This window comes from Lactuca serriola, chromosome 1, assembly GCF_051521515.1.
Source record: "Lactuca serriola cultivar US96UC23 chromosome 1, Lser_US96UC23_V15, whole genome shotgun sequence".
NCBI lineage: Eukaryota > Viridiplantae > Streptophyta > Magnoliopsida > Asterales > Asteraceae > Lactuca > Lactuca serriola.
In genome coordinates this window covers 51,172,191-51,188,298 of record NC_136408.1, presented here as the reverse complement: position 1 = coordinate 51,188,298, position 16,108 = coordinate 51,172,191, and the positions used below count along the sequence as shown (strand labels likewise).

General features: G+C 29.8%; 2 protein-coding genes across 5 annotated transcripts; one reads left to right on the top strand and one right to left on the bottom strand.

The window, feature by feature from the left end:
* Positions 1–9,173: 9,173 nt before the first annotated feature.
* On the bottom strand, positions 9,174–10,923 carry LOC145088022 (uncharacterized). Of its 4 annotated transcripts, none has more exons than XR_013700952.1 (6): positions 10,217–10,922; positions 10,040–10,118; positions 9,842–9,931; positions 9,683–9,741; positions 9,432–9,608; positions 9,174–9,346 (listed from the first exon to the last, which is right to left on the bottom strand). XR_013700952.1 is itself a non-coding variant. In XM_079026213.1 (6 exons), exons 1-5 carry the CDS (start codon positions 10,227–10,229, stop codon positions 9,551–9,553), a joined length of 327 nt encoding a protein of 108 aa, XP_078882339.1. In that variant the 5' UTR covers positions 10,230–10,923; the 3' UTR covers positions 9,174–9,346; positions 9,432–9,550. The 4 variants fall into 4 exon arrangements, 2 of the variants coding, with proteins under 2 accessions (XP_078882339.1, XP_078882345.1); XR_013700953.1 differs by having other exon boundaries at positions 10,040–10,091; XM_079026213.1 differs by having other exon boundaries at positions 10,040–10,146; positions 10,217–10,923.
* A 1,626-nt stretch (positions 10,924–12,549) lies between these two features.
* On the top strand, positions 12,550–13,888 carry LOC145054786 (uncharacterized). The gene is made up of 3 exons (XM_079003042.1): positions 12,550–12,934; positions 13,195–13,635; positions 13,713–13,888. Exons 1-3 carry the CDS (start codon positions 12,550–12,552, stop codon positions 13,886–13,888), a joined length of 1,002 nt encoding a protein of 333 aa, XP_078859168.1.
* Positions 13,889–16,108: the final 2,220 nt, after the last annotated feature.

Below are 16,108 nucleotides of genomic sequence, written 5' to 3'. Positions count from 1 at the left end.
CTAGTTTATAACCCGTGGAAACCACGGTTACAAAATTAATTAAATATTCATAGTAAAAAATTCAAAATTATTAATCAATTATTTTATATAAAATTTTAAATATATTATTAATTAAGAGATTTTTTTATTAGTTATGTAAAATTATAATTATTGATTCAAATAAATATGTGGAATTAATTTATCATATTTATTAGACTCTTTTTATTTGTGAACTAATGAAAACAATAATATAAAATTTAAAATTTAAAATAAAGAATAAATAGATTGACAAATAACATCACATTAATTAGGAGGTTTAATGAATTTAAAATAGAGAATTAATAGAATGACAAGTAGCATCATATTAATTAGGAGTTCTAATATTATGACACTTGGCAAAATGACTACTCTTTTATTAGTATAGAGATATATAGGGTTAGGTTATTTTGTTCTAACTATCTATTGTGTGCATGTAGGATTGATTCTGGACCAATCATTTTAGTTATTTTAAAAAAGTAATTAATGCATATTACATGTTGAATATATAATGAGTATTAATTAAATCTTCAGCATTTAATATGCATTAATTACTTTCTTAAAATAAGTAATATGATTGGTCCAAATTCAATCTTACATGCACACAATAGATAGTAGAAACATTTGAACCTAACTCTCTCTCTCTCTCTCTCTCTCTCTCTCTCTTTCTTTCTCTCTCTCTCTCTCTCTCTCTCTCTCTATATATATATATATATATATATATATATATATATATATATATATATATAGGAGTATGATCAAATGAGAACACCAAAAAGGTTGAGAACGCGAAAACAAAGTATATTCATTTGCGATTCCATGTATTCATTTGTGGAGAAATGATAAATTTTAGGCATTTAACTTCAATTGAAGAGAAAAAGCATATTCATGTTGATTGTGCGTAAAAATTTATTATTTCTCTATAAATGAATACATGGAATCACAAATGAATATATTTGTTCTTGCGTTCTCAACCTTTTAGGTGTTCTCATTTGATATTTTCCCTATATATATATATATATATATATATATATATATATATATATATATATATATCACACAAACACACACACTCACACATTAGGGGTGTGGCCGTGCGATGCGGCGATGCCAAAAAGTTCATTACAACGAATAATTTCTAAGTAGCAGACATTGAATACAAGAGTTTTTGGTTATTTATGTGGATGTTTCGTTAGTATTTTTTTTGTGCGTTATATTTCGAAGATAGTTTTCTTTGGACGTTTTGTTTTAACTATTAGTTTTATTTGCATGTTTCGTATTGACGATAGTTTTCATTTTTTTAATTCAGGCAAAATTTTCAAAGTTTGCTTGTTTTACTTTTTTAATTCTTTTATATGCTAGCTAATTTGTAAATATCGTCTATTATAACTATAAATTTTATTAACAGTTAACACATTTTATTGTTTAAGATGATACAAATAAATTCAAACATATATAAATTATGTTGTTTTGTAATCTTGTCATTTAAGTTGTTAACGTTGGTATAGTTATTTCTATTTGGAAACTTAAATGCAAATTAAATTTCACATGAATATTATTCTTTCATGATATCCTTTAAAAATTAAATATATCATTAAGTTATATTCTGTTTAAATGATATTTTATTACATTAAAAACAACTAAGTATATACTTGACGTTCTAATATAATTGGTGGTTTGTTTTACAAAAAAAAAAACTAATAATATAGACATTTTACTAAAAAAACTAATAATATAGACATCCTAAAAGAATTGGAGATAAAAAGTCCTTTAAATGAAAAAAAAATATAGAAAAAGAAAATGTTAATAAAGTGTTTTATTGTGAAAGTCAAATAAACCCCAAAACTATGACCTAAAAAATAGCTTATTTCATTAAATGTCCATAAAATAAATTCAACCAACTATTTCTAGTTCCCATAAAATTATTTATTGAGTTGTCATTGTCTAGGAAATCGGATTAGACAAAAATGCGTCCTATCATGAACACACCAACCTACCATTCTCATACATTCTATTTTTTATGATAACCATGCACACTTTAATTTAATAGCATATTAGTTGTGAAACCCTTATATTATACGGGTTAATTAAAACATAATGTTAAATAGGAGCGATTAAACAAGAAGTTTATTTTAATTTCATATATGAAATAAGTGAAAATTATGAAAAAAACATTCAAAAAATAAATTAATTAAAATTATGTTCTTAATTGTTAGACTCGTATACTAAACGAGTTATTATAATAAAATGTTAAATACAAAGGTTTAAAGTGTAAATTTATTTGAAATTGAAATTGAAATTTTAAATTTGAAATTTGAAATTAATAATTATTATAGTAGGTTTAATTTATGAGAACTAAATTAATGATAGAGTGGAAATGAATAATGAAGTAATTGACAACTGGAAAATAAATATATTTCAAAAATTATAACAAAATGACATGTGGCGAATTAAATGAGAGAATGACAAGTGACAATAACATTTTCATTTATTATGGTAAATTACTTTTTGTATCCTAATCATATTTATTAACTTTTATAATTGTTTTAAGAATTTCATTAACTTTATCAGTTAAATATTATATTATTCATATCTACTAATTTTATTATTATTTTGAATTTTCTTTTTAAACTTATTTTTTACAAGATTAATAGAACAAAAAATATATAATATTTTTTTTCATAAAATAATATATATAATAAAAAAAGATATATTTAGATAAAGTCCAACGACTGAAGGACCGAATATGTTGTTGTTATTATTATTATTATTATTTAACTTTTAAGCTTAAGTTTAGAATGAAAAAAAAAGCTTATAAATACCATAGATTTATTTTCTTCTTTAAAAAATATTGTTTTTACTTTATATTTTTTGATTTGATATTTTTAGTCATATTTTTTTCCAAAACAATTTATGAAATATGAAAGCTTTATCAATTTTTCTTTTTAAGATTGTTCTAGAAAAAATGAAAAACTAAAGGATTTTAAGAGAAAATAAAAAATACAATGTTGGAAAAAGAAATACAATATAAGATTGTTAATAATAATAACAATATACATGTTAATTTTTTATATCATAAAAAAGTGTCTGATTTTACTTTTTAGATACAATAAAATTTAAAAAGTGCAGCAAATAAATTATATTAAATATAATTTATAAAAATTATAATAATGTATTTGTCTATTTTTAAAAAACAAGAAAAAGAAAATAAAAAACAAAAAAAATATAGTGGTGGTTTCACAATAAACAAAGGAAGGCAGGTATGTTTCAAAATAGGATGTGTAATTGCCTAAACATACAGTTTAATAAATATTTAACTAAGACTTATTATTTTTATACTCCATTCTCTAACAATTATACAGACTATTTTGATTTCTTTTTCAATGAAATGGTTGACTAATTTTTATTGGCTTTTTTAGTGGCTTTTTTATTGTATACCAAAACTATTTTCAAGAAAATTTTCCACTGTTTTCTATATTTAATTTTCTATTTTCCAAAATGAAAACACAAAAAATCATAACTAATTAAATTTACATTGTCTATAAAAATGTTAGTTAATCAGTAGACTTAATAGGGTAAATTACACCAATCGTCCCTCGTGCATATGTCAGAAAGCGTGTTTAGTCCCTATTTTCAAAAATTAACTCGGACCATCCCTCGTTTGTTTAAAACTTGCACATTTCATCCCTCTGGACATAAAAATACTATTTTGCCCTTAAAAAAAATTCCTTTTTAATCTTCTTTTAATGAATTATCATTTTTTATTAAAAAAAAAAAAAGAAAAATGTATATCATGTACCCACCCTCCCTCTTCCCTTTCCCACCGTCCTTTCCTCTTAATAGAAACCTCCTTATCTCCGATCAAAATCATCAGATGAATCACTGACGTATTTTCCATAGCCACTTCATTTTGGTTCCAAAATCGTCTCACCACCTATTCCCCTCCTCTTTACTCGAATCAAAACCGGTCTCACACACCATGTACAACCTCCTTCCCACCATCTAACAACCTCCTGAATCCACCGGTCAAACTCTAACCGTGGTTACGACGCAATCTAGAAGAAGAGATTATTAGTAGTGGTGATGCTCAATCTGAAACCCCCAAAATGAAATCCATCATGAAATGCCCAAAGTTCTCAATCTGAAACCACACATTTCCCCGTATATAAATCTGAAACCCTAGACACACAGGTGAAGAAGGAGATCGTCGATCGGAAAAGGAGGAGGGGAGAGATGTAGTACAGGTGATGGCTCGGGTGAAGAAGGAGATCTTCGGTCTCGAAACCCTAGGTGGCGATTCGAAACCCTGACCTATGCTCAGGGCCGGCCCTAGAGGGAGAGCAAACTGGACGACCGCCCCAGGCCTCGCCAAATTTCGGGGCCCCCGAATTTCGTTAAGTATATATATATATATATATATATATATATATATATATATATATATATATATATATATAACTTTATAATATATATAATATATATGCAACAAAGAAATAAAGATTATTGTAGATGAGTTGGTTTGCGCGCTGTAGAGTTTGAAATTATTAGACCCGAGTTCGAACTTTTTTTTGCCTATTTTCTTGGTATATTTTTAATTTATTTTTTTATATTTTAGTTTGATAAGTTCTCCCATGAGATTCTCAGTTTCAAAGCGGCTTGAGACTTTTCAGTTTCCAAAGTTAATTTTAGGGATTTTTTTTATTCAAGAAATTGATTTCAAGCATCAATACTCGTTCGATCAAGCTCCAATACTCTATCTTCAGGAATTGATATTCTGCAAATCGAGATATATGCTTCGTATCTCGACTTTGATTTCATGCATCAGTTTGTTGCATGTCTAGAACATGGCTAATTGTATTTCTGATTGCTTGAAATCAAAAAGCCCTCATCAAAAGGTAACTAATTCTTCTTGGATGATTGATAACTAGAATTTATTTTTAGTTTATTAAATATGTTCCGTCTTGATTAATTACTCTATTCTTATAAAATTGAGTTCCAGATTTTTTAATGAATCTGTTAATTCCATGGAATCAAAATACTTATTCCTTCATTTTGAGTTATTTGTTCTTGGTGCCAATCTGTGTTTTTTGTGGTTAATTGATCATTGTACATGGTTTTCATAGTTGATTGGCGTGGAGATAATGGTATTTCCTAAGTACATTGTTATTTGATATGAATTTGGCTTGGTTATTTTGTCGATGGAAATGGCCATGTTTGCCAAATGTGTACCAAGGTAGGAAATTGATGGATAATATTTGGTGGTAGTGGGTTTACTGCTGTAAAATAATAACAGGACCTTGCTTTTTTGGGTCTGTCTCGAAAGTTCAATTGTTTTTTTGGGTAATGTAAGTGAAATTCTAATTGATGATGATCTGCTTGGCTGTCAAATACTTAATTTATGTCTATTGTTCATGCCATCTCCATAGTTTTATGCTGTACAATTATCAAACGTACCTTGCTATTTCATTTCTGTCCACACAGCCCACACAAATGAGTAGTTGTAGCTGCATATTGTGAAGGGCAAACATAGAAAAATAAATATATTTTTTAAATTGTTCCTACAATCTTAATTCATGCTTCCTGGTGTTAATTTGTGCTTGACTTGTTGCAAAGAGCAAACATAGAAAAATAGTATATTTTTTTGTAGGTTGTAGCCGATGGCTTGCAATATATTTTTTTTTATTTATTCTGTTCCAAATTTTGGACTTTTGTTTACAAAATTAAAAAGTGATCATATTCTTGTATTGGTATTATTATCTACACTTATTAGTGTATTATTGAAAAAAACAAACGACGTGAATATGGTTTACCCGATAAACCGAGCGAACAACTTGAAATCAATAAAACTTTAAAAAGACAAATATTGATTAAACCGACCAAATAGGACCTCTACAAGGGCCTCATTTATTTTTTTGCCCCGGGCCCCAAATTGGCTTGGACCGGCCCTGCCTATGCTCTTGGTTGTTGAAGGTCGTCGATGAGCCAAGAGTTGTGCTTGGCGGAAGGTGGGTCACGATGAAGAGGATGGTTGAATGGTGGAGAAGATTACAAGATTGTGAGTGGAGAATAAGGGATATCTGATGGGAAAACAAGGAGGACAGAGATGTCATGGTTCTGTAAACAATAATAATGGTGGTGAGTGGTGCTCTAATGACGGTGGCGGACGGTTTTCCGGCGATGGTGGTGGTCGGTGGTCTGACGATGTCCGTCCGGAAAGAAAATGGTGGTGTTTCTGATTTTTTGTGAGGGTGAGGTTTTAGAAACAAATAAGGGGATATACCTTTTTTTCTAAATACTAATATATAATTAATATCAATAAAAAAATCAAAAATAATTGGAAATTAAATAAAAAAGGGCATTATTGTCATTTTAGATTTGACATGGACTAAATTCGCAATAAAACTGCATATCAGGGACGAAGCGTGCAAGTGTTAAACAAACAAGGGACGGTCCGAGTTAATTTTTGAAAATAAGGACTAAATACGCTTTTTGGCAAGTACACGAGGGACGATTGGTGTAATTTACCCAACTTAATACGATAAACTAACTTAATACAAAAAATCAATAAACTTAATACAAGCTGTCGGAAACAAAACATGTTCGCCGGAAAATAGTCGTCGGAGTCGTTGTTCATCGGAAAACGGTAAGTTCTCTCTTTCCAACTTCGTATCTTCATTTATATGTTGTTCACCGGAGTCTGCCATTTGATGGAGGTGGCGGTAGTAAAATCATCGGTTGTTTGCCGGAGGCGAGTTGGTGGTGGCAGTGCTCCGATGGAAAAAATCGGCTTGCTGGCGGCAGTGCTCCATCAAGAGAGAGACATGAACGTGCCACATTTTGCGGCGGCGGCATGGTAGCCGACGAGATTGAAAATCCGGCAAGACGACGAGTTGGTGGTGGCAGTGCTCCGACGGGAAAAAACTTGATTGCTGGCTGCAGTGCTCCGTCGAGAGAGAGAGAGAGAGAGAGAGAGAGAGAGAGAGAGAGAGAGATAGGAACATGCCACCTTTTTGCAGTGACAACATGGTGGCCGACGAGATCGGAAATCCAGCGAGATGATCATGGAATGGAAGAAGAATACGTTAAGTTAGATATGTAGAAACTCATTTGAGTGCTAGGGTTATATATATATATATATATATATATATATATATATATATATATATATATATATATATATATATATATATATATATATATATATACTAGCCGTTTACTCGCGCTAAGCGACGGGTAAGAATAATTTCTTTCGAAAATTAGTTTCTAGAGACGATTATGTTTTAAACCGAATTTCATTTTTGAATCGGTTTTGGATTTCAAACCATTTCAGAACATGAACCAATTATTTTGCCAAACTCCTTTCATAGGGATAGTCTACATTTCAATAAAGTTTGATTGAAGGTATCTGAAGGTTTGGATATCCGAATACATTCATAGGGATAGAGTCAAACCCACTAAAAATAAATAATTAACATTATAAATATAATTGTAGCTTAATTGTATACTTAATAAGTTAATTATTTAATAATGTAAAACCCACTAAAATGAATTTATATGTTCCTAGATAAAATAATTTATTTTAGTTTCATTTTTTTATCAAGATGAATGAATTTAATAGTTGCATTTTACTTATATTAGGATGAGTAAAAATGATAACTGTAATACGATTGAACACAAAACATAAAAAATCAAATACTAATTTCGATTTTGGTTATACATGTAATTATGCATTAAAGAAATATAGAAAGTTGCTTCAACAATATATTTGTGGATGACTCGTTTCAATCGACTTTGTAGCTCATCTATTTATTACAGACAAGTAAATTTTGAATGGCAAGAAAAAAAATCAGATCAATGTTTTCAGACATAAGCAATCCGGCCAAGATCATACAATTGGCAATTAACGTGATCAAATAAAGGGCATGCAGTTATTTATTGCAGTTGACCGAACAAAACAAAAAATGAAAGTAAGATGCTAACATTAACAATTAACAGAAAGTACCTTGATATATTTTGCAATTAGCTGAAAGTATGAGATCAAAATAGGATGAAACGCATCGAATAGCAAAAGACAAAAAATGCATTTTTTTCCATAAACACTCAACCACTCAAGGTACAATATTATAATTAAAAAAAACATCAAAACTATGATGCTAGTTCTTACAAATAGCGGAAAATTTTGAAAATGAAAGTTAGATGCTAAAATATACAATTACATGAAGGTACTTTGCTATTTATTGTAATTAGAATTCAAAAAAAAAATTAAAGTCAATAGTGTAAAATGCCTTACAAAACTTGAAGTAGAGTATGAACCATAGGACTATGCAATTTCCTTCACATAACCTTTCACTTGAAGTAGAGTTTTTTTTTTTTTTCTTTTTTTTTTTTAATCAGAACCTGGTTTTAGAAAGAAACGTCCTTACATGAGGCACTAACAGAATGCAACTAAAGAAGTAACTAAATTACTAAAAAATTATATTGTTTTTTTGTTTGGACAGTGAGTTACTATAATATGTTAAGATTTGGTTGAACCCAAGCGCCTAATGTATTTAAGATTGAAAAAAAAAAAATCCTCAACACATTCAAAGTAAAAAAAAAAAAAAAAAGTAAAAAATTATGACGTCTAATCTTCATAGGAAATTTTATTTAGATAACTGGAGATAAGTATTTAAATACTATTTATATAGGTTGAGTTAATCCATCTTTTACATCCTTATTTTATGTTAGAGAAATCACAGATTAAAAGTTTATTTAAATGTCTAATACATAATGTTAGGCATTAAACATCGTATAATCTCATTTGAATCAAAGAAATCACATATGGGCAACCTCATCTACGATTTCCTATACTCAAAAAAGATTATAGAAATATCTTACGCATAAAATTATATACTTAAATATAAATATTCGTAGAATTTTACTTAAAAAGAGGAAACACAAAAGCAATTTCCATAAATACAATTGGCCTCATATGGCCAAGCCCGTGATGAATTCACAACCTATAAGCTGAAATAGCAACCCAGTAAAAGTGACTATTTGAGTCATTTTTAAATTTTCTTTGGGTTCAGCACTATAATTAGTAAAGTAAGCTAAGTTTGTCCCTTTTTTATTTTAAAGCAAGATACAAAAAAAAAAAACAAACAAACAGTGAAATGGACTAAACAGAAAAGTAGTCTGAAATGGAAGGAAGCAATGAAAAAAATACACAATGGAATTTCAGTCGTCTAAATATCTAAATACAAAACCCTCTGTTTTTAATAGCTAAGCCCTTTTGCAACCTCAAAAAAAAGATTAACATTTTCCTCGGGTGTCCCCACCTTAATCGCATGACCTATTTTTAATATTAAAAAAATAAAGTGTCACAACATTTATCTATAATAAAATGGATTTTATAATTTGTTAGTTTTTTAACTAACCTGGATTCTGGTGTTCATTTCCATGAAGTAAAATTGACCCCTTTCATCAAAAAGAAACTCCATAATACCAACACCAATGTAACCAATTGATGTTGCTGCTGCATCACCCATGGCTTTCATTAGCTCTGGGGTGAATGCAGGTGGGGGTGCTTCTTCAAGCAACTTCTGGTTCCTCCTCTGCAAGAGCAAAATCGTCATTTTTTACAATACATACATATAAATATATAGAAGAAGTAAGCAAGCACACACACCTAAATATTGCAGTCACGCTCTCCAAAGGGAAGAAAATTTCCTTATTTATCTGCAAGAACTTGAAATAAGCATGTCGTTGCAGTTAGAAACTCAACAAGTTGGAAGGGGAAAATTGGTCTTTTCAGTTTCACTATTACAAAAAACACAAAAACACTTACCTGGAACTCAATGTGCCTTGTATTTTGGATGTATTTTTCCAAATAAACACCATCATTTCTAAATGCAACTGCAGCCTCACTCTGGGCTTGCTGTTAAGAGAAAAATACAAACAAAAATATTTAAAATTGGTTATGAAATCATAAACCAAAAAAAAGGAAAAATGTCCATAAAGTAGTTAATTGTGGATTTTATAATACCTGCAAAATTTTGACAAACTCATCACGTTCTTTTGCAAGACGCTCATTCTCACTATGAACATCAAAGGCATGTACAACACTATAATTAGACAAATTCATCCACACACCTACATTAGCAAATAGTGAATGGCAAATAGCAAATAGAAATATAATAATCAATTACGAAAAAGAGCTTACATTTCATCGTCATTTGTTCGCTATTGATGATAGAAGAACGTGAGATGAATCACTCAGCGATTGAAGGAGGGAAGGATCAATAGTGGAGTTCTTGGATAACTGTAATAAAGTCAATAAAGGGACGATTTTTCTGATTTTGAAGTGGGTAGTGAAAACCCCCATTGTTTGTTGTCCAGATTTTGAGAAATTTGAGTATACGATTGCATCTTTGGATGAAGGGAGTATAGAGAGACAGAAATAGAGTTGGATTGTGGTGGGATTGCGAGGCCGAGGTTTGGTGGAGACAGGTGGCGGTGTGCTGCTGGTGTGTAATGTTGCCGGAGTCAGGTGGCGATGGTGGAGACGCTGAATGGTGTGTGATGTTGACGGCAAATTAGGGTTATGGTTAGGGTTTCTGGTAGAGAGAGGAGATAGCGGTGTTTACAAAAGAAGCGGGTGTCGGCACCAACCTGAACCGATGATTCCATGGCGTAGATGTAGCACAACATCGACAATCAGAGAAAGAGACATTTAGAAACGAGGCCATGGGTAGAGGATTTCCAAAGCATTGGTTGTCCAGGGAAGAACACATGATTGACGTCGTGAGGGTGAAGAGATAAGGAGAGAGATGGATGGTATTTGGTTTGATTACGGCTGTTATGTGTAGAAGAGAGGAGATTAGGGTAACACCAAGAGAATATCGTGCAACACCGTAAGATAAATTTACGTACGTAGGTGTACCATGTACACTCTAAGTTTAATATTATTGTCCATTATAAAATTCAAGAAATGTTGAATATGTATTTATATATATATATATATATATATATATATATATATATATATATATATATATATATATATATATATATATATATATATATATATATATATATATATATATATATATATATATATATATATATATAACAAATGAGCTGGTGGTATAGGACTAGTTCATGGGCTGAATTTGGACTAATATTTTGGGTTATAATATTCAGAAGTTTTTTTAGGCTTGAAAAATCTATTAATTCCTAATCATTTTAAAAAAAAAAAAAAAAAAAAAACAGATTATTAATAATATATTTTTTTAAAATAAAATTTAGGTTATTAATCAACATTTTTAATTTATTTTTTTTTATTTTTGCAGGAAAAAATGAAGAATATTTCGGAATTTTCAACCGACCAAGTTTATCTCTAATCTTATTATTGACTTATGTGTAATTAATGTAAGATAATAGGGATAAAATAGCCTTGGAAATTATGAGAATCGTGATTTCACTATCAAATCAAAGTATTGGGTGGTACTTCCTAATCTTTGATTGGATAAGATTCAGAAGAGAAAAGAACAGAGAATGAGTGTATGAATTTTCGTAAGTACCAGAAAAAACTGACCAAAATCGGTTAAATACCTTCTTTGTCTGAAAAATGTCAAAATTGTCATAAAACAGTTTGGCAACAGTCAATAAACTGTCATAAATCCGGGTTTTCTATAAGAATTAATACCAAGTAAAAAACGTGTTAAATATTCTAAATTTGGATTTCTGATGCATTTTCAATACAGCAATATAACCCAAATAAAAAATTTTCTCCCAGCCAGGGGCTCTGCCCCTTGGACCCCGCTCCCAGGGGCGCTGCCCCCGGACCCCCGTTCGTTCAGGGGCTTCGCCCCTAAATGACAGTCTACTTTTAATCTTGAATAAACTTAAACAAGTGTGCACTCCACACCTTCCTTACTTGTTTAATATTTATCAAGATCACTTTTTGTCAACAAAAGTAATCTCATTACACTTAAAACACATTAGTGAAACAAATCACCAACAATTAATTGATGTATTTTATTGATTTTATTAACATGACTTTTTTTTTTCTCAATTGTTAGGTCTTTAGATCTCGTGGAGATTTAATGACTTGGGTGCAAAATGTGGCACGTTCACAAGGTTACGTTATCGTTACTAAACGATCAAAGGCAATAACTAAGGACTTTATTTCTAAAATAGTACTTGGTTGTGATCGTGGTGGCATAACCAGAAATAAAGATGCACAAACAAAACAATTTAATTGTCCATTCCAATTGAGGAAAGTATGTGAAGGCACACGATGGTTGGAAGTTAAGGGTCGTACGTGACGAACACAATCACGAACCATTAATGTACATTGAGGGTCATCGTTTCACAATGCGTTTGTCGGATAAAGAAGCTCGTTTGGTGCAAGATTTGACAGAGTTAGATGTGAAACCGCAAAATATTTTGCCAACACTAAAAATGCAAAATCAAAATAATGTGTCTTCATTGAGAATTATATATAATTTTTTCAAGAAGTTTGGGAGATCTCGGCGAGAAGGGAGAACCCCGATGCGGAATGTTATGCACATTTTGCAAACTAAAGGGTATAACTTACAGTATCGTGTAAACACGATTACTAACGAGCTAGAAGATCTATTTTTTATTCATCCAACATCATTAAAGATGTGGCAAACATTTCCATATGCGGTGTTGATGGATGCTACATATAAAACAAACAAGTATAATCTTCTTTTTCTAGAAATTGTTGGTGTCACTTCTACAAACAAGACGTTTTCCATAGCCTTTGCATTCATACATAATGAAAAAACGAGCAACTATATATCGGCATTGACTTGTTTGAAATTGACGATTAACGATTCTTTCAGTCCTCATGTTATCGTCACCGATAGAGATTTAACATTGATGAAAGCATGCAAAGATGTTTTTTCACAAAGTAATCATTTACTTTGTAGGTGACATATATTCAACGATATAACAAAGCATTGCAGACAACGAATCAAACCACAAAAGACTTGGAATTCTTTTCATGTAAAGTGGAAGAAATTAGTTGAATCTCCAACACTAAATGCATATATGCAAAATTATGCGGACCTTCAAACATTATTGTTCGAACATGCAGGTATTATTCTTATATTTGTTGAAGTAATTATTATTAATTTATTCAAACTAATTTGTTTTTTCTTCACCTTTTAGATGTTTTTGATTATCTTTATACTGTGTGGTTGGGGAAGTATGCTGAAAGATTTGTATCATTGTGGACCGACAAACATATTAATTTTGGAAATTCAACAACAAACAGAGTCGAGAGCCAACATGCCAAACTGAAAAAACACCTGGAATATGCGAAATGTGATTTGGACAAATTCATACATGTTATTGAAAAAGTTGTACAATCACAAGAAACTGCTATCAAAGAAACTTTCACACGTTGCATAATCACTTATATGCCAAGGTTTAAGGATCGGATATTCGAAATATTGCGAAAACGTGTTTCAGTGCATGCTATGGATAAAATCTTGGAAGAGTTTCATCGGTCAAAAAGATTTGCACTAACTCCTGAGAATTGTGGATGTCAATTGCGGACATGTTTTGGATTACCATGTGCTCACGAACTTGTGATGTATGTTGGTACAGGTATGTTTAATCTATTGGATTAAGTTGACATTTTATACTTATAACCACTTTATGATATTTTGTCTGTTTGACTATAGGCTCACCTATTCCATTAGATTCGAATGATGCTTTTTGGAGAAAGCTTGATTTGACGTCTTCTATATCTGTGGAATATGATGATCTTAATGTTGATAATCATATGCAAAGGTTTAAAGAAATATACAAAAATCAACCAGATCATATCAAATACAATTATTTAAGGAGAATGGAGTAGATAACAGATCCAACAATAATTTTGATCAATAAACCTTCGGTTAAGAAAAATAATGTCAACAATGATAATGTAATTTTGTGTGATGTTTAAATCCTTTTTCAACAAATGAAACATATTTCCAAAATAAATCGTATGAATAAATGGTCCAATTTTTTTAAAAAAAATAGTTATATTAACATATGTAAATCACAATATTAAGTTAAAGCGTAAAAAAATATGACGTGGATAGAAAAAAAAAGTCATATTTTTTACTATTTATTTATAAACTATTATTTAAATAATAATAAGACTAATAAAAATTGTTAATTGTAAGAAATAACTAATAATTAAAAAATAAAATTAATAAAATGATTATATAATAATAATAATAATATAATAAATAGTAACAGTTAGTAAAATGATTAATTAACATAATAACCTATAATAACTTATATAGATTAAAATGTATTAGACTAGAGTGGAGTGTCAAAATCAACACCCTAATTAATATTTTGATTGTTTGCAATGCATAATATTCAATGTTTGAAAAGAATACATTTTATATATATTGGTTAGAATTTTGGAAAAACTTTTATAAAAATAAGTGTTATAAAATCCGATACCAAACAAGTAATAATTAAGGAGTAGTGTTAGAAAAAATAGGGTATTAATAGGAGTATTTTAAATGTTCTTTAAATGGAAAAAGTTAGAAAAAGAAAATATTAATAAAGGAATTGAAGAGTTGGAAAGTGTTTTATTGTGAAAGTCAAATAAACCTAAGAACTATGACCTAAATAATAACTTATTTAATTAAATGTCGATAAAATAAATTAAACCAATTATTTTTAGTTCCCATAAAATTATTTATTGAGTTGTCGTTGTCTAGGAAATCGGATTACATAATTGATTATGGAAAAGAAAAAAAGCAATGTCAGGTTTCAAAAATAAACAATGGTAGGTATTCAAACAAAGATACAATCGTGTTTGACACGAAACTTTTGGAAGCGTTTGAGAGTTTGTAGCTTTTAGCTTTTGACAAAACGCTATAGTTTAAACAAAAAACTTCGTTTGACTGTATGAGTGTTTAACTTTTAGTTTAAACAAAATGCTCAAAATCTAAAAGCTACTTCATGTAGCGTTTAACAAAACGCTACTAAGCTTTTGAAATCAATTTTCATAATTACCCTTAAAAATATATTTATATATTTGTTTATTTTTAATCAATTGTCCTTTTATGTAATTTTATATATTTAGCTATTTTTACCAAACACTCATATAACAAATAAAACTTACAGCTTCCCACTACCAGCTACCCGCTACATGCTACCCGTTAGGGGTGAGCAAAAACCGCACCGCAACTAAAATTAACCGCATAAATCGCAACCGCAATAAAAACCAATGGTGAGATTTTTTATTTTTCAAAAACCGCAAATTTGCGGTACGGTACGGTTATAAGTTTTCAAAAACCGCAAAAAAACCGCATCGCACCGCATATATTATATACAATATTATTATTAATTGTTATTATATTAAATATTAAAAATAAAACAAGTTTTATAGATGAAAGATAGATAAAATACTAGAAGACAAAAGTGTTGTTTTTTTTGTTATATTTAACTTTGAAAAATGGTGAAATTAAACAATTTTAAGATATTTATTGTTAATTACTATTGATTTGATGTTTTTAAGATATTAGTTGTTTGTGATTTAAGTTAATTGTCTTATACCTTATGGTTTTTTTTAATCATTAAAAGTAATATGTTTGAACTCTTAAAACCATTTGAGCTCTAAACTATGGTTAAAAACCACACAAAATAACCGCACCAAATCCATGTGGTTATTAACCGCAACACAAAAAAATAAAACCGCACCGCAAAAATAACCGCCTAACCGCACCGCAAAAATAACCGCACCAAGCGGTTTTGAAAATGGATTAACCGCATTTGCGGTTAGTGGTGAGATTTTGGCTAATAACCGCACCGAACCGCATCACGCTCACCCCTACTACCCGTTACCCGCTACCAGCTATCCACTAACCGCTTCCAGCTAACAATTATTTTTGCCAAGCACACCCAATATATCAGGGATTCAAACAAAAATACAGTAATACTTTCTTGTTTGATTTTTTAGAAACCAATAGATAATCAAATGACAGCAAGAGACGTAAGAGAAAAAGACATTTTATCTTTTTAAGAGATAAATGTTTTTGGAAAGACTTTATAGTAAAAGAAAATTGTAATT